The 23,515-nt window shown below is 39.8% G+C and overlaps 1 protein-coding gene across 1 annotated transcript; it reads right to left on the bottom strand.

Annotated features, from left to right (window-relative positions):
* Positions 1-4,545: 4,545 nt before the first annotated feature.
* Positions 4,546-21,841, bottom strand: LOC109462323 (prokineticin receptor 2-like). Its single transcript, XM_019758852.1, has 7 exons — positions 21,774-21,841; positions 10,976-11,438; positions 7,878-8,066; positions 6,928-7,023; positions 6,316-6,409; positions 5,733-5,866; positions 4,546-5,421 (listed from the first exon to the last, which is right to left on the bottom strand). The coding sequence occupies exons 2-7, from the start codon at positions 11,398-11,400 to the stop codon at positions 5,130-5,132; spliced, it is 1,230 nt and encodes a 409-aa protein (XP_019614411.1). The 5' UTR covers positions 11,401-11,438; positions 21,774-21,841; the 3' UTR covers positions 4,546-5,129.
* Positions 21,842-23,515: the final 1,674 nt, after the last annotated feature.

Below are 23,515 nucleotides of genomic sequence, written 5' to 3'. Positions count from 1 at the left end.
CGCTCAGGTGAAAATGAACATTGTATTGTACCCTGTGTTGGTGGCGGCATTAATATAAGTTGAAAAAAACTTGAGTGTGTCGCCATGTGTTAACCATCCTAAAGACCAACACCATAAAATAGCATAGATATTAGTCCATTAATTACCAATATTTACCAAATGAATACAAATCTAAAACATAACTGTCTCTTTCCCATCTTGAACGCAACCAGGCATGTAATCATTATTCTGATACGCATATCTGATACGCAGTAGGACAATTCGGAAATACCACTTCATAAATGCAATTTACTTTAATGCAAAGAAAGACTCTCTATCGTTTGGACAATTTTACTGCCCAATACCTCTATATCCAGAAGCATCTTCGGTCAGTTGTGACAAACGTGTTATCAGGCGACATAAAATGATGGTATTACGTATTGGCGTCAGTGTGTTCTAACTGCCGTTATAAACGGAATAGCGTACAACTGTAACTCGGAGATATGAATCAGAAGTTCTAATCATTTCGGAAGACGCAGGTACGATAAAAAAACACCTTGCTAATAAAATCTCATAAATTGATCTCGAGTCTACTAGTCGTACCATTGCGCTATTGACGCCATGAAATGACTGAAATAATTTGTTACCCATCCGCTACAGTAGAGCGCTAGGATGTTTTATGCCAAGGACAAAGTAATAACAACAAACAAGTGGAATTTTATAGCATTTCCACATATTTTCAACAGCGTGCCGACGTTTCAAAAACATGGTTAATACTCATGTCCTCAAGTCAACCGTACACAAATGTAGGAACTACCAATTTCGACGCCATGAAATGATAATTTTATGCCAAGGACAAAGTAATAACTACTAACAAGAAGACTTTTACAGCGTTTCGACATTTTCAACAGCGTGCCGACGTTTCAAAAAGATGATAAATACTCATGTCCTCAAGTCAACCGTACACAAAAGTAGGAGATATGAATTTATGCGACATTGAAGCCCCCGTGAAGGAATATTTCCCATCAGTGTGACCTTTTGGCCCTTGTGGAATTAAAATTGATGAACGAGCGGTGCGGGATAGATACAGATCCGTTACAGTTGGTCTATTGCTCGTTGAGGCGCGGCTTTACCATCTACATGACGTTGGTGTCGTGTGGCGTAATGGTTGGGCATTCGGTCCGGAACCACCTAACGTTACATACCCCGAAGTTGTCACCTTGGAAAAAGCCAATGACTTTCCTCACTTCACAAAATGAGTACCTACTTCAGTGGTAGAAATACTGTTTTCAGTGTTCTGTAAAATTGCAGAATGTCAAAATTTTGTTGTGCAATTCGGAAATAATTTCTGAACATGCACACTTAAAAATCCGGATCTAAAACCATGTCATATACATGTAGATACATAAAAGACATAGTTTTGTTATTAGAAAGAATACTGATTTGCTGTCACATGTACGCATAAGTAACTCCGCCTGATTGTAAAGCCTAAGCTAACTTTTGATTATTTCTTTTCTACATATAAGTTGTTAAGTTTTATTCTATACTTATCTATTTTACTATGCTACTTATTGTTACCTATTTGCCATACAATGTACCCTGTACAATTGTCGTGCAATAAAGTTCTTCTATATATACAAAATTGCATGTTGGCCAACATCTTAGGTGCAATTTGAAAAATACATGGAAAATATAACTTGATATTATACGTACATTATATTATATTACACGATATTATAAGTAGTAAACACGAAAACCATTGAACCCCTAGCCTGATTTCTCCAGTCTGCAAAATTACAGGTTGCTTTTATTTTCTTCCGCAATATTGAAAATGTGTCTGCAAAATGCAGACTGCAGATGGGTATTTCTAACACTGTGGTTTCAGACCACGCACGTTTAAGAACCCACCACACGTTTCGAAAAAAAGTAAGGGCATGCCCCGGTGTGCGATGGTGCAAATTCTACAGAACGGAGTTGTTGATTGACTACAAATCATCCAGTCTCGTATTAGGCTTAATATCCTCCCTTGATAAAAAAAATAATATGCTACTTGAGGCTGTATCCTCAGTCAAGTATCACAGAAGCAGTGGGTTCAGTGGTAAACAAATTCTGGCGCTGAACATTATGTGATTCAGTTTAAAATCCCTGTCAATAATATTATGATATATAATAATGTTCACCATTTTCTACAAAACATTTGAGAAGAGACGGCGTATTTCCTATCGGCTATTTCCTGGATGTAGACAGACCTGTGCAGAGTTACTTTTAACGAGCCAAATTGTCCAAATCTGTCTGAGAAGGAGGACTTAGTAGAATCCATGTTGATCCCCTTCCTTTTAGGCAGTTTCTGGACTTTGCCGCAGGATTGCACAGAATTGTGAAAGAGCTTCTGTTTTCCATTGAGATACAACATAATGGTTTGAAAACAAGACGTCGACTCGCGCCGTGCGTCTATCACGAGTGCGTACATGTGCGCCCGTCTGGTTTTCCCTCAGTAGATATCGTCACAGCGGTTGGCCACGATTTGAAATTCATCAATTACAACGATTTAGGCGATTTACAGCGCCTGGGGGTGCAAGAACTGATGACGAATGTGCTGATACTACAAATCCCCGTTAATGGCCACCTTGCAGGCCTTTAGGAGATTTTTCTGATTCCGTAAACTGGTAGCCTGAGGACACCAATAACGCTGCACATTAGTCAGCAACACTTATTTCTGCTCTAGCAAAGGCATTCAATGCAAATTCAAGGCGGCAAAACTGTAAGTTATTTTTCGTTACTCTCCAAGCATAGGTTTGGGGTTATTTTTGCATGTTTTTAGGCTTTTTTATCGGGTTTTCTTTTTTTGCACTGGAATTTTTTTCGCCCAACAATGTTGGGTTGGGTAAAAAAAAATCCAGTGCAAAAAAACCCAAACCTCTGCTTGGAGAGTAATTTTTCATGTAGCAGGTTGAATCAATCCAAGTCCATTGCATACGGATCTGTCAGGCAAAAATGTGATGTCGCTGTCAAAAATTTTTACGTATCTTGTTTTGTATCGTAGGCTGGTTCTAGATACATGTACTTATATTCGTGGTGGTGCATAAAAACAAAGGGTCTCTCCTCAGGTTGTTTTTGTGGGCTATTTCAAACGCAGTAGGTATGAAATGATAAAGAAATTATGCCGAAGAAATGACAGTAAATGTCAGTATTAGACGGATGTTCTCATCCAGAATATTTTTTTTTCGTTTTGACATACTTATTATTACGTCCGTCGTTTGCGATCCCTTTCCATCCACAAAGCCCATTGCTGTTCAGACTTATCGCAAACGCACCTAGTGACATAAATATGAACTACAGCTATACGATTTACACTTCTTCGTCTATATCAAATGTTCTTACTATATCATGTACACCAGTGGTTACAGAAGGGACAACTTCAAAAATGTCTTTGATATTTGAAAAAAAAAATATGAGGGTTACTGTTACTAATCTTCAAGTTTCTATGTTCCAATAATTCAGTTATACAAACATATGCCTTCGCTAGTCACAGGTCGTAATGGCCGTGTCGTATATCTCGATCGAAGTCAGTTCCTGCCGTTCCAATGGAATCAAGGAGGTACAAAAAACGCTGCATTGCCTTTCGTTAAAATAACGCTAGGTAGCGCTATTATCAAAGAAGATACCTGCTAACAACGTGGACTGAAGTCACTAATTCACGACTTCGATCTCCCGAACACCAGGCAAACACACCCTAACCATCGTTAGGAGTAGGTTTTCTGGTGCTTGGGAGTAGGTCGGGGAGTGGTTGGCATTCAAATTTGACACAAATATAACCCAAAATCGGTTCGATTGTCGTCTGTAATCAACGAAATGCAAAATAAGACCCATTATTTCAAAAAAATTAGATTTAGGAAATAGGCTATGAAATAAGAAGCATACAATATTTTATTTTGTAACATATATCTCTTTACACATCACGAGTTAGCCGTTCATAACAATATACAGAACTTTATACGCATATACATATTAGTGATAAGCCTGGCACGCATGGACAGCTTGCTGATACTGTACACGGAATTCGATACGCACGAGATTTACTTTGTCTTTGTCCATAGGTGTAATATACATGTCCTATAACATATTTCTGCTGCACAATATATATATAGCCACAGACAGCCGATGATATTATTTCGAACATAGTCATATTGACATGCACCTAGCTAATCTACAATGACGCTTAACATGAAACTACCATGAAAGTTCGTCTGTTACATGTTTAAAGTTAAAACATGTTGTACGTTGTAATCACGAAGTTTTCAATAAACCCTTCGAACGAACGCTACATACCGTAATGTACTAGATGCAGAGTATCCACAGAGTATCCAAAAAAAGCCACGTGCTATATGTTACAATAGAGGTAGCCACCCTGAAACACAGACCAACTTCATAGCATAAATGTATATTTTCCGTGTACAGATGGATGGATAGATGAATTGATAGTAAGACGTATGTATGCTTGTATGTGTGTTTCATATATATATATATATATATATATATATATATATATATATATATGTGTGTGTGTGTGTGTGTGTGTGTTTTAGAACAATGTATCATATCCTGTATATCTATTTAACAACACAGTTTATTCGACATTAAGTGATTGTTACACCAGTTGGTAACTTTGTAACCCTCGAAACCTCAAAATTGTGTTTCAACATTTACATACAAAGTAATGTCTTTAAAGATTACATATTGTAAATGTTGTCCTATGTGTCATTCATGGTATCACATGTTGCCCTATAATCAGAAAAGCATCAGATCTCTTGTCTTTGATTTGATTTTGTCTTTAAAGTAATAAACTGAGATGTGCTTCCCTGGTATGGTCTAGCTAGCTTGTAGTCTTGTGATTTTCCAATCCTACATTTCATAGTACATAAAACTATTTGACTATATCAATAGTTACTTTACTGCCAGTAACGTCACGGTCACATTTGTCGTAGGTCGTCGTACGACTTTGAACTTTCAGGCAGCCGATGACAGAACCAACTACCGACAAGAATCTAAGACAGTCTTTTTCGAATATTAAGACAGCTGATTCTTAGAGGACACATGTACGATGTACGACGATATTAACGGGTCCTTATAGTAAACAGTCCGTATGACCCTTACTCACCAGAGTAGGGATTTGATCTATGAGTTACTTTGTCCTCGATACAGAAGACTTCTTTCACATCGCGGGTTCTGTAGTTGGAGTAGTTTGACGGAGGGAAGGTGTTGTCGGACCGCGTGGAGGAGCGTCTGGCTGCGGGACGTCTGCCTCCTGCGCCCGAGAGACCGACGGGTTGGACCCGGCGGTTCTTCCACTGCATGTAGGACGTGTAGCAGTCGTGCGGCAGCTTCTTCATGAACTTCCTCACGTTGCCGTTCATGGCGATGTACACCACGGTGTCAATGGAGCTGGAAAAGAGAGTGTATTTTGATAGATAAAACCGAAACACTACAGGTAGGCTAACCTGGTATCCAGTTGTGGTTGGGGTGGGTTTTCGCTGTTCCAATCAAAAGTTTACTTCTAGTTAAATGAAGTTAAATAATTCATAGTATGAAAGAGTGCCTATAAGTATCTACGTGTATGTGGACATATAAGTCTACTGACATCCAAATGTATAACAATTGACATATGTAGATACTTCGTCTTAAATAGCTCATGTTTTAACATCTTTAATATCTCTACTAAATGCATTCATCTTTAGGCATCAAAAGTTCAGCACCTGTTGCCCATAGCGACCGCTTCCACGATGTAGTGCAGGGTGATGTTGAGTCGTGATTTGGCCAGCAGTCGCGGGAAGAAGTCTCTCACCACGGCATAGCCGTAGTACGGTCCCCAACACAGGACAAACATCACCTGTATCAAAGCATGCTTAGACCTTAGAACAAGTAGTATATTAAGTTGATTCACCCATACTCTTGTACATAGGTCCCCGACGTGTCTGTATGTCTAGTCATAGACTTTTATAATACGAAAGTCACTGTATTTTGCTTTGTCAATAAAGTTTTCTATTAATACAAATATTGATATATATATAGTATTTATATATAGATTACGAAATGTATTCTTCCACTCTATATATTCAAATGAAATCACTGACAGGCACATATCAATGTTTTCTGCCTAAGATAATTGCATTTTTCCTAAAGTTGCTGTTTTTTTATTATAGCTTCCAGACTACTTATTAGCATATCCACAGCACCCACGTTTGCTTTTGTACGTCTTAAATTTGTTTTTTATACGCTGTTTTGATACTGGTATGCCCAAAATATGTATTACCAACACAAAGCAAAGCGAATTCTTACGAGAATGACGATAAGCAGTCGGACGTTTCTCTTCTTGGATTTCAACATGGCGGCCTGCTGGGACTCAGTCTGCTGCCCGGGAACCGTCCGGTACCTGACGTACGGCGGAGGGATATTTGTTAACATTGTGGTGGCAGAACACAGTTTTCGCCTTATGGGTATTTCTATATTTAAGCACCCCGAGGTGACTGACTTCGACGCAATAAAAATTATAGTAGGATGCTAGAGTAAGTCGCTCTAGCCAGGATTCAAGAGTTTTGTCCGCACTAATTTCTATACTCGCGTCATAGGGGGTCGCCTGTTAATACTGTGTTCTGCGACCTTGTAAGCTACTAGTATGTTGCAGGTGCTAGTGCGCAAGCACAGTCATGATGCATTGTGGTCTATGTTAAAGTTCATGATCCCTAGCCAGGGATGTTCCTTGTTGATAATTCATACGATCTACGGCAGTATGAAAACCAGGTAGAGAATTCTTAATCGGCTATAAAAGTATGCTTGACACCAGACTAATTCCTAGAAAAAAAATAGTTAAAAGATGATTTCTAATCGGTCTTATGTATCCAAAATGCTTGAAGAAATGTTACTGAAAAAATGTCAGCCATTTCTACTCACCAGATCCGGCGGGCTATCCGGATGTAGCAGAACGACATAATCAGGACAGGGACGATGAACTCCAACAGGAGAACAGCCAAATAGTAAGCCTTGTATCTGTGTTAGAACAGGAACTATAAAATAACTGATATCATTACCTTCACGGTATCTTTCCGGTAATTTTAGTTAACTTGTAAATCAGTGTAATGGCCTTCTGGCACAAGGTATGTATAATTTATATGAAAATATATCAACATACACTCATGTTTATCACTCATGTTCAAATGAAAACTCATGTTGGCATTCCAATAATATTTTTTGTATATGACATAAGTATGGAACCTCCAGACCAAACGTTTCGTTCACGGGAACCCGCGATGATAGATGTATATTTAAGCTTCTGGGCACGAATCTTCAGGGTACACATCTGTGCAATCAGTTTATACTATTACTCCTTAATTACATTTATGACTCACGGAAATGGAAACTCAATGCCCTGACTCAAATGAAAGCCGTGATTATGGTGTGAATAGATTGCTTTATTGGATTGGTATATGTAGGGCGTGTCTGGAATTTTCTACGTCGGATTAATGTAGACTAGCTCCTATATTGTGCTGTCTCTATTACTTCTGGGTAGGGAAGTCTTGCTTTTATGTAGGTTTGTCTTCTTGTCTCTGGGAATGCCTGTAGGGTAGGTTGAAAGTGCGTGTGTATGTGTATGTGTATGTGTATGTGTATGTGTATGTGTGTGTGTGTGTGTGTGTGTGTGTGTGTATGTGTTTGTATGGATAGATGGGCAGAATGACAAAAAGTCAGACACAGAAAATGGGTGAACGTGGAAGTCCCAGAATCTAGCTGGAAGTCAGCAGGGATAACGGGTCGACATGGGGAAGTTCAGGAAGCCGAAGGTTGCACGACCTTCCAATCTGTACTGCTTTCACTACAGTAACACCTTCGCAATTTTTACTTACCTGACTTGATGACCAATGGGCCAGACGAGTCCGCAGAATGTACCGTGGAAGTCGACATAGTAGAGCGCACGTGAATACACGGCTGTGGGGATGGCTAACAGCATGGAGCACACCCACACCGCCATCACCACACACGTGGCCACGGCCCGACTCATCCGCGGGATGTGCGGCATCATGATCACCACGTACCTGGTCAAACATACAGATATGTAAACTTTAGATTAATACAAAGTTATAACTCGCCAAATTGCTGTCCCTGCGCAGTATCCCTAGGCCAGATGAGTGCTCATTAGCAATAAACAACTCGGCAAACACGTTTTGATTATGAAACAACTAGGTGTTTTAACGTTTGAACTTTTTGACTGCTGGCAGATCTCCGGAGGCTAATGGGCACTCCTCTTCCCAATGTATACTGCCTTGCCACCGTATGATCTGCTTGGAGTAGGTGCCTACCCATCGGGTAGGTGCCTCTTCCTGACGCGCACTGATCTTTGGGACCTGTGGGGTCAAAGGTGTCCGGAAGTCGATACCTGCCGCCGTCCAGGTTTAACGTGGGTTGATTTACCCTGATGCTCCAACTGTTTCCCCAACGGTTACGAAATCCAGCAATACGTACATACATACACTGAACCATCCATTACAGAATAATTCAAATCATAACAAATCCTTGATTATAACAATAATCATAACAATAATTCAAATCATAACAAATCATTCATCAAAACAATAATCATAACAATTAATTACAATCATAACAAATCATTGATCATAACAACTGTCATAGCAATAGTTCAAAACAAATCCTTCATCATAATAACAATCATAACAATAGTTCAAATCATAACATATTCTTAATCATAATAACCATATTTGACACTGTTTCCTGTTTTTATTGTTCGGCGCCTTTATATCACATTACATTTATTAATATTTCAAAACAGCATTCATTATTGGGGTGTCAGGTAGATTTTAATCATATCTTGGACTGCAACTTGTTTTGTCATAATTGCATGAGCAATCATTATGAATAACACATATAGGAACGTCTGATAAATTCCCAATTCTGCCAAGCATGCTTCCATAGAATGAACAATCTGAGACGAAAGGGGGCAACTTCATTAATATACATAATCACATCCTCCAAATATTTTGTAAAGGCTATATACTAGAAACTTCGTAACTAATGCATCCAACACTAACTTGATCAAAAGCGTTCGTCTACCCGTGGGATATGAGCTGACTCGCTCTGACGAGCTGTAATGAAAGAAGTTTTGATGTCTTTTGACGTCTACGTTAATGGGGCATGCCCCTAATGTTTTCGTCGCCAGACGTCTTGAAAGCATTTGGAGACTGCGTTTAGAATGCGTACGCCGTCAAAGCTTTACCACGACTCTACTTTGCCTTGACTCAATAACCTTTTCGACAAGCCGGTGTGTTAGATACAAAATGTAATCACAGACTGGCAGTTTGGGGTGATATTCATTTCACAAATCATAATAACTTTAAGATCTTAGATGCACTCTTCCATTAACCTTAACAAAAGTGCTTCATTTATCTAGTGTGAAGTCATAACTCAAGTTCTACACTAAGCTTCGGTTTAAATCAATCCTAGCTTGGAGAAAAGTTTAACTTCGCACTAAAGTATAAGGCAATCGCTTAACCTTTTTGAGCGTCTTTGATTTTGGTCACTGTACAATAGGGCATGGTGGAGATGACATGCTTAAGGCCCTAAGTGTTTTATGGACTTTTTGCACATTCCTTTATATCATAACAGCCTAATCTGATCTTCCTGTATTCCATCCGTTAAAACGCAGCATGCATATACGTGGTTAGAATATACATGCATGTATGATATATGTAACATGACTTACAACTATAAAACAACATATAAATCATCATGAATACAAAACAATTTTGTTTTTTTAAGTCAGTTAGCATAGCTTATTAATACATTCTCGTACCTACCACAAGTGCTGCAAAGATTTGTTTCTGTAAATTTTTCATCAAATCCGACCCGAAGTGTGTTTATTTTTCAAATGACAGTGTATAGTTCATCTGAGGTAACGTTTGATTAGTCAATAATGTATACGTTTTCTAAAGGATAACATATAGCTACTTTAGCTGATGGTTGCCTCATTCTACCTGACCTTGCATCAGGTACTAACCTTGAAGATTTGCAATGGTAAGCCGTATATAAAGCGTCATCATATCTTTGTTATCATGGTTGATTTGTGAACTTACAGTTCTGTATCTAAACGGAAATCAGCACTGTGTCTATTCAAACCTAGTGGTATGGTATATCTGGGTATGCCTGATAATACTGTATGCTTTAGATTACGTGAATATGACCTATGGGCAAGCTTGTGTGCTCGTTTGCACGACAATACGTTTACAAATCACATAAACATGACACGAGTTTCTCTATCACGCTGTGGTTTGCCCTTCGGTTCAATCTTTTAACACTATGGACCAATCGCTGATCGCCGCCAGATTCTACTTCAATGGCATCCAATTCACAGTATTGCATTAAGTACAAACTCGTGTCTCATAACGTTTGTAGATAACATAGAGATGATAAGAGCTGCTCCATCAGATTGTGCTTTACCCTCTAAGTCAATATCAACGCAAGTTAACGCATTAATGCAGAGCCATTGCTGACTGATGTCAGATTCTACTTCCCTGGCACTGTACGCGTATACTTGATAACCTTGGTCATTGCAATTCAAAGTTGAACCTCGATAAATCACTGAAGCACTGTACCAGAGTAGGAAAAAACTAGAAAGATTATCCTAAAAATGGTACACATGTACCTCTTTTGCAATACATGTGTAGGTGGTCAGCTAAAAAGAAACTCCTCCACCCCACAAAAATACCTTTCCCAAAATTTGTGGGTTTTATGTTAGTAGAAGAATACCTTTTTCATTGTCTGCAAGCTTAGGAAAAATTAAGATAAATTGTAGTGGGTTGAATAGACAACTCATTTCGTGCGTTGTCGTGAACTGAATGAAAAGTGTAATTCGTCTTCTGCCTTGTATAGTGTAAGGCACGAAATGTCAAAACAGAATTCTTCAGATATTACCAGTATGACCATGACTGACCTGTCCACTGCAATGACCAGTAGTGCGTTGGTGGAGACGTAGAGGGACGTCATCCGGGCGTAGTTGACGACAGCGCAGGTGACGTCGCCGTACGTCCAGGGCCGGTTGGGCCTGACGATGTGGTAGTCTAGGATAAACGGCAGGCAGAACACCGCCACGAGGAAGTCAGACAGCGCCAGGTTGGCCACCAGGGCGTTGGTGATGGTCCGCATCTCCTTGTATTTCGCTATGACGACCATGAGCAGGAGATTGCCGACGCCGCACGTCAGCATGGTGATAGAGTACACCGTGCAGAGGAAGATCTTCGCCCACAGGACTTCACCGTCAGTGTCCTGATGGAAGACGTCAGTCATGTTGGACGGGAAGTCTAAGTCGTACAGCTCGTCCGCAGTCATGGGCTGGGACACGTTACTGACGTTCTCCATGATGCCACAGGTCTTCACACCGGATTCTACCAGATGACCTGTATGTCAAAACCGATAACGAAAAGTACTTAGAAAAAGTTGCATTGATGGGCTGAGACACGTTACTAACGTTCTCCATGATAGAAGCCTTACCTGTACATGTATATCATAAAAATATGTATGAATAATCAAAAATAAAGTAAAACATCTGAGAGAAATGTAACACTTTTTTAACGAGCAACCTAGCTTGATCCACTAAGTTTGCCTGGGGTCTGTGTCTTTCTTGTCAGTTTTGAAAAATCACATCTGACAAGTCGTATAGTTAGTACGTGATAAGGTCTGTGATAAACATCTGGTAAACGCTCCTTGCTTGAGGAGTTATTACTCTTGGCACCGCTCCTATCAAGTAGTTCGTGCTCAAAAGCCTTAAGTTCACTCAGAAGACTTAACATATGGTATCTGTAGGATTACATCAGCAATTAGGTGTTCTAAAATGGGTATTCGTAAAGCTTAAAGTATTAACCCATTCTCAATCAAATGCTCTAAGATGAAATAGAGCTTATCTTGTTGTGTCTAGCATTGTAAATCTTGAGGTCTTGGCTTCGCCAGGATTTATGTGCCCCATATTTCCTCAAAGTTTGCATACTGGAAGTTAGTAAGACGATCAGGTAGGGTATAAGAGGTCGTAGATAAATTGTGTTTTCTTCAATAACATTGTTGAAGGGTGTGACTTGGTATGGCGCAATTTACATAAATATTACTAGTAATATTCTGTGACGATTACAATTTTAGACTTCTATATCTATACTTTTGAGATCATGATGTATCTAAAAAAACAATTTAAACGTTTTTAAAACATCATAGTTCGGTAGGTTAGCGTACTCATGTAAACCATAACAGGTAAGCAGTTGGTAACGTTTTATTCAATGCCGGGCACGGTAAGGAGGACCCAAGAGTGCGTGCCATAATATAGCGTGGTATTTGGAGGGCACATTTGCAATGTAAGGTCAAGTTTTACAAGACATTGGCATGTAGGAAAGGTGTTGGGACTGCCAGTAAACAAGGCGACCAGGCGGCAAATCCCATCTAGGGATGGCGTCCAGTGCCTTGCGTTACCGATGTAAAGCTGTAGCACTTAGCCATGACGCAAGTACAGTCTCCCCAGAGGTTTGTGCCGACAAAATCCACTTGCGCAGCAGAAAAATATCAGGGTATTTGAAATAGTTTCGACACGGAAAGATCCACAGGGAATTGTTGGAAGTTTGTTGGGTGGAACGCTTGTAGCATGATGATTTTGTATTGTCTTTTATATTTTGTTTGCTGCCTCATACACAAGGGCTATCTATGATCCGCCTTGCATGTCCAAATATCAGATATCAAAACCAGAAGTTCCGATGCACTACCACGACAAGCCACCAGGGGCCCCAAAATCTGCCAAGACCTACCCACTTACCAAATATAAGGACAATCCGCCCAAGCTTTCTCGCACACTCACACACACACACACACACACACACACACACACACACACACACACACACACACACATCAAGGGGGTTAAAAACGACCTCATTCACACAGGATTTCCCCCAATAACAGAACCTTCGTGAAGATAATAATCCTACAGTGGTTTGGCGCTGTAGAGGACGGCGTAATCTAAGCTGCAAGCGACGCAGCACTTGGCTTGTAAAGAAGATAGTGATCCATCAAGTAGACAGCATCCTTATTCGGTTAAGACCTTTTCACCGCAAGGCAGAATTGACATTCTGGTCAACTGTAGCCTTTACATGTTTGAAAGAAAAGTCTAGGTAAGACAAGCATTGATGGATCACGTATTAGGCTCCTTTTCAATCTAAATCATAAGCATGTGATGAGAATTGATTATTCTGTATCTGTATCAGTATAGCCGGTATAACCGCCCTTCGGCGTAACACAACACACCAGCTTCGCAGGCACGCGGCGCGGCGGCAGCTAGCTGTATCACATACACCGAACGACTTGTTACACTCAAGCTTTGCACATTTAATTGCAGGTGTTGTTTAAAGCTTTCTAGTGATGATGCCCAAACTGTGCTTGGTGGCAACGGCAGGAAATACGAGTAATGACATGTACAACCAGATGTATTGACAGCCAGAAGGAACCATACATATGCCATTTCGGCCATGTGTGACAGGGGCTTGCTTGACAGGAGCCTCAGCGGCGTTGCGTCAAGGTGGTTGAGGCAAAATTATGGGATCGTGTGGCGATGAGCGTAACGGTAGAGTGTTCGCCTCGGAACCTAGAGGTCCCGAGTTCGAACCCTGCCATGCCACCGATCTTGTGGAAAGACACTTTACACGAATTTCCAAACTTAACTCAATTGAAAATGAGTATGTCTGTTTGTCTGAGTTGGTGGCGGCATAAAAATAAGATGAAAAAACATGAGTGTGCCGTCGCCATGTATTGTGATAAATGTTAGAATAGAAAAAAATTATGCCACCTTGCACCATATCATTCCCAACAGCACTCAGTATGTACCAGCCATTAGATGTAAGATTTACGTACAGTTTGGGAGATGGTTCCGACCTATCCATTATACAAGCTTTAATGTGATGTTTAGCAACTATGTAGGGTGCTAATACCACAGCTTTGCGTAAATTATCATCCAAATACACATTATCTACGTTGGAGCCAAATATTATTATGCTGGCAAAGTTCTGATTTATGTCTAATGTAATTTTTTCACCGGAAACTATTTTTCACTGGATACTGTTGGTCTATGTGGTTTAACACTGCCTTGAGTTTGAGTTGAGTTTAAGTTTATTGGGATCCACTTTTAGCGTACGTGTACATATAGAAGCCGAAACGATGCTAATGAATTTCAATATTGTTTGGATATTTCTTGTATATTCACAATTATTGTATTTTTTGAGAGTAACATTTTATTAGTTCTTGGTAAAGGCTGGTTGCTTGCTGCATTAGATATCCTCAAATGATTCAAAGAAAGTTTATTGAAAATTCATGCCCGAGGGCTAATGTGTGAAAGTTAGGGTAGAATTTGGAGGCTGTGTCAAAAAGTTCATTTCGTTCATTCGCTATAATGTGAGAGTACAATATTAATTTGAGATAAAATGCGTTTCGTCTTTCGTATTCCACCGTATAATTACAACTTAGTCTTCTGTGAGCGTGCAAAGGGCAGAAGAAGCCGTGGCGCAGGACTCCAAACGTAACATAATAAAAAAAAACTAATATAATATAAGAGCTGGAATAAACGTTTTAGGGGTGAAGAAGATCAAGTTTATGATGTATAACAGGGTAATATGAATTGGCTCTAGAGAGAGCTTGATTGATCAAAGTAAGTACAGTACGGAAGTTTGTTGCAGAAAATACTTACCAACCATACAAAACACGATACATAGTAATCTGCACATTCAATTTGACAATGATGGTAAACCGGGAAACGTCGAGACATCAAGACAAACATATGCGGTTTGCCTCCAAGTACTCCATCTTTTTGGAGATACACAAAAACATCAGGAAATGTAACCACATAAAACATCAGGATTTCGTACATTAAAAACCCATGGCAAATCCTTTTGAGTGCAGGAAAGTAGACCTCTGGCTGGAATCCATAGCATACGAGCCATCAGTCGTCGTACAAGCTACCAATATGGCATATATAAGTCTGTATGGTGTCTGGGGGCATATGGAAGGTTACAAAAGATACTTTTACCACCGTTCATACATGCATATCTACACCATCAAGCAGCATCAAGACGTATAAATTGTTAAGGTCCATCTAACCCATAGCAAACTGTATGTGCTACTGTAAACGGTAGCTACACAACACATAGTCATATACTTGATAACACCAAAATATATTTGGTTATGTTGCTATGCTAAAGCCAATAAGTTGCCCCCGTACTTTTGAATAAATTTCTGTTTCTAAACGTTCTGACGAAATATATATAACAGGAAAGCTGTAGCAATATTCCAAATGCCCTATCAACACATTTTACCAGATGCTGTACAGTAGGATACGGATTATTGGAGAAGTTATGACACGTTCATAAATCTTGGAGAATATGACCGTCCCTTATTCATATGAGGACAGGGGTTTCATTTCTATCAGGTCGGCTAGAAATGGCCCTGAAGCTGCTGTAATGGCCGATGGAATGACTATGTGGAACAACTTAAGCCTTGCTATGAGAACATGTCCCTTCTTACCCAGTTTCAAAAAGCTTTCAAAAAGAGAAATAATACTTCAACCAACCACCATTTCCTAAGTTTGATTGCTTTCCTTCCTTGTTTTGTTGATTTGAATTTATATTTGTACTGATGTTAGTAATAACTAGATTAATTAACTTGGTCTTTCTTTATTTGTTCAGATAGATTATTCGTATTGTTTCATTAGTTCTTCGAATTGTTTCTGTTTATTTCATGTTATTCTTGTCTTCTGCGTTTAATTTTTTTTTATTCAGTATCAATGGTAACTTTTAATATTATAGTATTGGGAAGGGCCAAAGATAAACCAGCAGGTGTCTGGCCGTCCCATGCATGTCTACTTACATGTAGCTTCAATTGTTATATTTCATTTATTTTGTGAGTGCAAAACAAACAATAAACAATAAACAAACAATAAACAATAATCTTCTTACGCCAGGCAGCGCCGCATTTCATTAAAAAAAGTAGCGAAAAGATTTGTGAGCCGCTGGCATCATACATGTATGTATTTTCTCGTGCAGTTGAGAACGCTTGGCTGAGTAATATAAATAATGCTTTAAAGGCCATCCCACTTAGGGTTTGGATCCCTTAGAGGGTAAAGAAGGCCTCGACTTAAAGCTTGCTTTTCTGGGAGCTAGAGTAGAGATAGGTTGCCACAGGAATAATAATGTATACACGCAGCTTTTGCTAAATATACAAGAAATATCACTTTTTTAATCTACAATATAGCGGTAGAGTCATGTACAAAATGTTGACGTTGAAAACAAACCTGGTTTGTATCAGCAATGGGTGGTAAATCGTGCACAAATGCCGCATCCCTATCCAGTGATAGGCGTGGGCCGTTGGAAATGTCAAACTTTGAACGATACATATAGATTGAACGTTACTAGAAGACTGATGTTATATCTGATCCACTATTATCGCCTTCAATCAAGTCCTTTCTGCCATTGGTGGAAAGTCGGCAGGTAGAAGTCAAAATAGATGCCGTACTTCGATAGGAAGATCAGCTAAAGCCTCCTTTCTGATTGAGTCAAATATATATTGAAGGAATATTTTTAGACTGGGATAACAGGTTTTGCATGGTGCAAGAGACATTTGAAACTGTCGAATGTCACGGTTTCCAGGCACTCGTAATCTCCAAGCAGATTCGGTGGGGCAAGGGGACTTAATGTTGGCCGCCTGTACCCATTTGCCGCCTGTATCTAAAGTACGTGGGACGAACGTTAGGCATAGGTGCCAACATTAAGTCCCTTTGCCCCACCGAATCTGCTTTGAGATTACGCACTCGCACAACAAGCTCTGTATCTGTATAACCGCCCTTCGGCCTAATTTACGCTATGCTTACGTACAGATCTGACCAGTTAAAATTGCCAACCGATTTACTCCTTAAAACTCTATTTCTCGTTTGGCCTTTATATTTTTAAACGACAAGGATTTTTCTAATTTATTTAAACCATTCAAGGCAGAGAAAATGTCCAGGCATATGAATCCAAGAAAAGAACGATGCCAGCAGTAAATGATGAATTTTACGACTGGTGAATATGGTCTGAAATCGTAAAAACATGTAGAAGTGAAAAATGTACTTACCAAAAGAAGGTTCAGCCTTGCTCGAGCTACAGAAAAGTGGGTTTCAGATGCTTCTTCATTGTAGTTGCGGCAGAGTAAGCGAAGCGGTCCGTCACTCTACATGGTCGCACGGCTGAATGAGGCTTGGGTACTCGGGCTTCTACTTTCATAGTGCGGGGCTGTTACCTTCGGCAGAAGGTTATGTTCTCAGTTTGTTACGGAACTGCAGTGGAACTTCCGGTTTTGAAATCTCGTGATATGGATATGCTAGGGCCTCGAATTTGTATTTCATGCAAATGAGTATGTAATCAATGAGGAACAGTCTTAATTCGTCAGTCGTAAGTGTTAACATCTGGCGAAGGTATGAGATCGCGGAAATCTTGTTCAATATGAAGAGGAGGCATTGGGTATTACACTAGTACACGCTGTGTGTGTGGGTGTGGTTATCCTTGCGGCAAGGTAAGATAGGGCATAGAATGCTACAGGTTAATATAGAAGATATTGTACAGAATGTTGTTCCTGTCAACTAAGATGGCGACGTTGCCTTTGGTGGATTCTATTATTGATCATTCAATATATTATCTTATTTCATATTCTGAATTTGGGACTAGCCACACCAACACCTCACATTTACACCGGTTACAAGTAGAGACGATAGAATTTAAGTTTTGATTGTATGAAATGGAAAAGAATTACAGCAATTTCAAGTGATAAGCCTCTAAGCCGACAATGGCTTACGTGGATAACCATGGGTGGCAGGGTGTGTTGACTATATATTTGTTACCCCCGCAAAGTAGTGGATATGTTTTTCTGTTTTCAGTGACATTTCGTTGATTATTTTATGGTTGGCTTGTCGTAATCATAAATCAAGAGGATACAACGTGCATTTTATGGTACGTGCAGTTGGTGCATATGACGCTACTGGAGGTAGAAAAAAAGCAACTAAAACGCACCGACGCCTTTCCTTGCCACTGTACATGGTAAAGACTCGTACCAGTATTATTTAGAGCCAAGCAATGGCAATATGATAACGTGCTACATGGAAAGGAAACCAGTTAACAGTGATGGATATCATTGGAAAGGAAAACAACAAATTAAAAACCCATAAGGCCATGTTGATTTGATTATATGGATGACATCCTCTGGGAACCGCAAAACTGATGCGAGCGCGCGAATAAAAAAAAAAGTTTTGCAAAAAAAAAAGTTGCTTTCATGAAATCTACGTTGTTATGAAGGTCGAACAAATGACACTGAGTATGGTATGGCGAATAATCTACTCTAGTTTTTTGTTTGATTTTGGCATTCAACGACGTTGGAATCGTTTTCAAATATTTTTTTGCAATATTTTTTTTGCAACTTTCGGTATATATTTGCTCATTTTGCAACTGTTTTGTACAATTTACAGTGTGGTTGGAAACTTTTTTTTTTTTGGAAACGGCCGAAAATTCATGCGCGCGCGGATGTCATCCATATAATCAAATCAACATGGCCTAACTTAGAATATGAAGTATGGTGGCTTCTACATGTAATCAATCAACCAGTTAGAAAACTTCGGAAAGGAAAACGTCAAACATCTATAACTTGAATATACGGATTATATCTGCATCATGTAAATCAGTTAAGGGCTGAAAGCATCGCTGATGAACGTTTAATGGACACGCTGATTTTATAATTGGACGCTGTCAATTTAAAGGGTTTGGAGGTAAAACGTAGCTTGTCAATCGGCAATCCTGCCTGTAAGATTCAAGAAATTTCACACTCTTGCGAACGTATGGATGACATTTAGGCACGAAACCCAAGGAGATATATTCATTGGTGCCTACCAATAGCTAAAAGGGCTGACAACATCTGTATCAGTATAGCCGGTATAACCGACTTTCGGCGTAACACACCAGCTTCGCAGGCACGCAGCGCGGCGGCAGCTGGCTACATTACACCAATCGACGTGTTACACCTAACCCCTTGAACATCTAACTCTAGGCATTGTTTAAAGCTATCTAATGACAATGCTCCTACTGTACTTGGTGACAGTCAAGAATGGACAGGAGAAAACTTTGCGGAAACCCTAACCCTAACGTACAGCCGAGAGGGATGCAGTACCCCCACGACCCTGGCATGGGTTAAGGGCCAAGGTACAAGGTACAAGACAATAACTAATAATCATAGGTATCATGAATTAATAATTATTGAATGTGACGGCTTTTCAATAGGTACTCCAGCTTTTTAAAAAATCTCAGTACACCAACGTTCATAATGGCCCTTTTAACACAGTTTACCACAGGCTTGGCTTGACTAGACCTTGACTTACCTAAGCTGATTAAAAGTTTACGTTTCGCGAGGATCTACTTGGTATAGACACAGATCTACAATACGCACCCTTATATACAGTTGTATAGCATCATACGTAAGCCAGCATTGCTGTAAAAATTGAATCTTAATAAAATCTAAAGGAAAATGGTTGTCAGTCAGTGAATGGAAACATATAGTATATTTTACCTTTTAAGAAAACACATTGGAAAGGAATTACTGTTCTTTTCAGACATTGAAATTTGAAACCCTGATATAGTATGGTAAAGGCGCATTTCAGACGTAAATACTTCAAACATGGTACTTAGGCCGAAATAGACCCTATACTTAAGCTTCACCAGCCGAGGGGAAAAGTCGATTAGAAACCACCAACTCTTCTTAACGACGAATGTCAAAGTTTTCAAATTAAACTTGAACTGAAACGTTACTCAACCAGAACTTGAAAGGAAACTACAGCTGCGTAGAAATGATAAGGCGTATGTACACTAAACCCTCCATGATGCTCATGTTTTTGAAGAGGACTATGTAAGCGTTACAACCCCGTTGTAAAAAAACCTAAGGCCACAGCAAGTAATTTTTATGGATGACATCAGCGCGCGCATTAATTTTCGCCTGATTTTGGAAAAAAACAAGAAATTTTGTTGCCTTCTGACAGTGGTCAACATGCTGAAAATGGGCAAAGATGTCTGTTGTCACGCCGGAAGGTGGATGGCAGATAACTATGAAGAGAGGAGACAAGAAAAGGCTCTGATAATGCTTTGTTTCTTACTTTGATGCAGTGATATGTGATTCTTGCCGTGTATATGTGATATTCCTACTGAATCAAAACCATTTGTGCAAAGATTGAGTCAAAATTTGAAAATGTAGGAACCTTGTTTTTTTTCGCCCGCTCGCATTAGATTTGGAGTTTGCGGAGGATGTCATCCATAAAATTTACTTGCTGTGGCCTTATCATAAAAGTGACGGTTGTCAAGACCATTGTCAACCTCAGGCTGACGCATTACAAACAGAACCATTTGCTGCGTTTAATAGAAATCCTCTAAAGGGGGCCTCAAAATGATAAGGTGGTCACCTCTAATGACCAGGAGAAGGATGAAAAGACCATTAACACTATCATCATGTTATTTCAAGCTACATTGATGATGGCAGAAACTGGTTAACTGCTATGAATGGATGACCTTCAATGAGTACTAGTGTGGGTTGTAGAGGTCTCACATTGACGCCATACGCACCAAAGAGTCACATGGCGAATTACGCTGCTAAACTTCTTTTTTATTATACAAAGCAGGTCGCAACCATTCTGTTTTTAATTCTTCTGTCAAAAACGACAACTTCACATTTTCCTGTATAGCGTTGATTTTGAAGACGAATTTGAAATGAACGTACTTTTTAAAGAAATGACAAGAAAAGTTTTTTTGTATTGTCCTAACGTTACATAAGGTAGTTTTAACGATAGACGCCCGACAAAACAAGAAGGAACGAAAGCTCCCATTTTCTAATCAGGAGAAGGAGGAGCAAGTCTGTACAAGAGACGTTCATTTAACTGACAGCCATTAATTGCATTTTGCTAATCATACCCTTCATTTCTACAGTCATGTAATTGATTGACTGTTTTCGTTGTTTTATCCATCAATCTTGACAAAATCTAGGAACTATTTCATTTCGTGTTCTGATAAAATCAAAGTTTTCTAACGTCAAACACTTCTTACACTACCGAATATGGCCTCCCGAACTCTGGCCAAACATGTTTCGGAGTGTATGTGACAAGAATATAAATAAAGGAACGGCAGAAACCGCTGTATCTAACATATAATGCTAGTAGGGGGCATGGAATATCACATATAATTGATCTTAATCATATACATGTATTTATATTCTAAAAATGATACATGTATCTGAGTGACATTTTGAATGACATATCCGATAAATCTTTATATAGCCTTTATCTATCCGCCTTAGCTCTATAGATATAACAAAATATATGGTCTCCTAGACTGGAAATAGATAAGCCAATTTTCCGGTAGTATAAACAACAGATATCCATCCAACACACTCTGTGACATTTCTAAAATCACTTACAGTGATTGGGAGTACGTCTTACCTAGCTAGACATTTGTTCAGGGAAGGTGTATCAGGGAAGGAGTATGGACGAAATCTCAGGTCGACTTACCATACTGCTGCCCTAGCTGTAAATCTCTATAAATCTAACAACTAGATCGGAAATAGCGAAGACAATTTTGAAGTTGATAGCAAAGACATGCACCCAACATACTCACCGACGTTTCTAGAATCACTCAGTGATTGTGAGCACGTCTTACCTTGTTAAACGTTTGTTCAGAAGCGATGGGAGGGCAAATTGAAGGGAGGAGAATGGATGGAACCTCGGACCGACTTGCCATCTGGAAAGCAAGAAGAGTCTGTCACGGTGCTGTGTACGTTAACTTGACCCTGTGGCATGAACCAGACTGGGCCAAACTTACTTGTGTGGGGTCGTGTGGCGCAGCGGCAGAGTGCTTGACTCAGAATCAATCGAGTCCTGCCATGCCACCGATCTTGTGCCCTTGGGAAAGGCACTTTACACGACTTTCCTCACTTCGTTCAGGGGAAAATGAGTATTGTATTGTCAATGTTTTGGTGGCGGCATTAATACAAGTTGAAAAAACTTCAGTGTGCCGTCACCACGTCTTGTGATTAGATGTTGGAATATAAAAAAAAACACTTACGGTCACCAGGGTGAACAACTTTTCCTAACTAACAATAATGGTGAAGCATATGTCAAAGTTCAGTCTTTTCCTCCTGTATTGGAGGTTGTAGACGTGTAGAAAAGTTTGTCTTTCCCTTCTTAGCAAACGACTTTTCCATCTTGTCTTTGATCCATCCATCCGTTCCTCCTTTACTTCTTTATCAACATTTCTCTTTCTTTCTCTATAATCTAAAGTTTACATTTTTGGTTCAGAGACCTACAGCATTGCAACATTTGTTTGGTTTGGAGCGCAGAACACTTTGCACGAGCTCTATCTACTCACCAACACTACTTTCCTTTCATTGTCAAATGGATTGGTAAGATTATCACCATGTCAAATAGACGCCCTCTAAAAGCGAGGTTCTATTATTCTAGATTAAAAAAGCCTCTGTGGTACGCCGGAAAGTTCATAGACCTACAGCATTGCAGTATTTAATTGGCACAAAGACTTTGTAAGAGCTATATGCACTCGCTAACACTGCTTACATGTACTTCTCCTTGTCAAATGGATTGGTAAGATCACCACCTTGTCAAATAGACGCCCTCTACAAGCGAGGTTCTATTATTCTTAATTAAAAAAGCCTCTGTGGTACGCCGGAAATTTCAGAGCCCTACAGCATTGCAGCATTTAATTGGCACAAAGACTTTGTAAGAGCTATATGCACTCGCTAACACTGCTTACATGTACTTCTCCTTGTCAAATGGATTGGTAAGATCACCACCTTGTCAAGTAGACGCCCTCTACAAGCGAGGTTCTATTATTCTAAATAAAAAAAGTCTCTGCGGCACGCCTGTGGTGACAGATCTAGTGCTTGTGTTGGAAGTGTGTAAGCCCCAGAGCTTGTGATGTTCAGGGCATCCCTCATTATTTTGAAAGCTAAACTCTTTAGAAATCGTCTGCCGAGACGTAAGGAGGGTAATGAACTCTTTACGTAAGCCTTGGAGCCACAGTAGCTTAGACCCCAGAGTGCTTCACTTGCCAATGGCAACACGACCCAGATGTTGTACATGTGGATGTTGTGCAATCGGATGCTTCAGGCGGTTGAACCGTGCTATTTCCCCTCTCTCTACCTCTTTCTTTTTTTCTGTCTCTGTTAAATGCACATGCGTGGGGTCGTGTGGCGTAGTGGCAGAGTGCGCGACTCGGAACTAAGAGTCCCGGGTTCGAGTCCTGACATGCCACCGATCTTGTGCCCTTGGGAAAGGCGCACTTTACACGACTTTCCTCACTTAGCGCAGGTGTAAATGAGTATTGTCCTGTCATGTATTTGTCCCCTGTGTTAGTGTCGGCATTAATATAAGTTGAAAAAACTTGCG

The sequence above is a fragment of the Branchiostoma belcheri genome, unplaced genomic scaffold, assembly GCF_001625305.1.
Source record: "Branchiostoma belcheri isolate BF01 breed outbred unplaced genomic scaffold, Haploidv18h27 scaffold115, whole genome shotgun sequence".
In the NCBI taxonomy this organism is placed as follows: domain Eukaryota; kingdom Metazoa; phylum Chordata; class Leptocardii; order Amphioxiformes; family Branchiostomatidae; genus Branchiostoma; species Branchiostoma belcheri.
This window is presented reverse-complemented; position numbering and strand designations above follow the sequence as displayed.

What these genes read in the sequence shown, in the direction of transcription:
- LOC109462323 (XM_019758852.1), bottom strand. Translation starts at nt 11,400, where the DNA reads ATGGAGAACGTCAGTAACGTGTCCCAGCCCATGACTGCGGACGAGCTG. An exon ending in CCCATTGGTCATCAAGTCAG is followed by an intron (nt 7,024 to 7,877) that starts GTAAGTAAAAAT and finishes GTTCTAACACAG; the next exon opens with ATACAAGGCTTACTATTTGG. An exon ending in GCGGTCGCTATGGGCAACAG is followed by an intron (nt 5,422 to 5,732) that starts GTGCTGAACTTT and finishes TCTCTTTTCCAG; the next exon opens with CTCCATTGACACCGTGGTGT.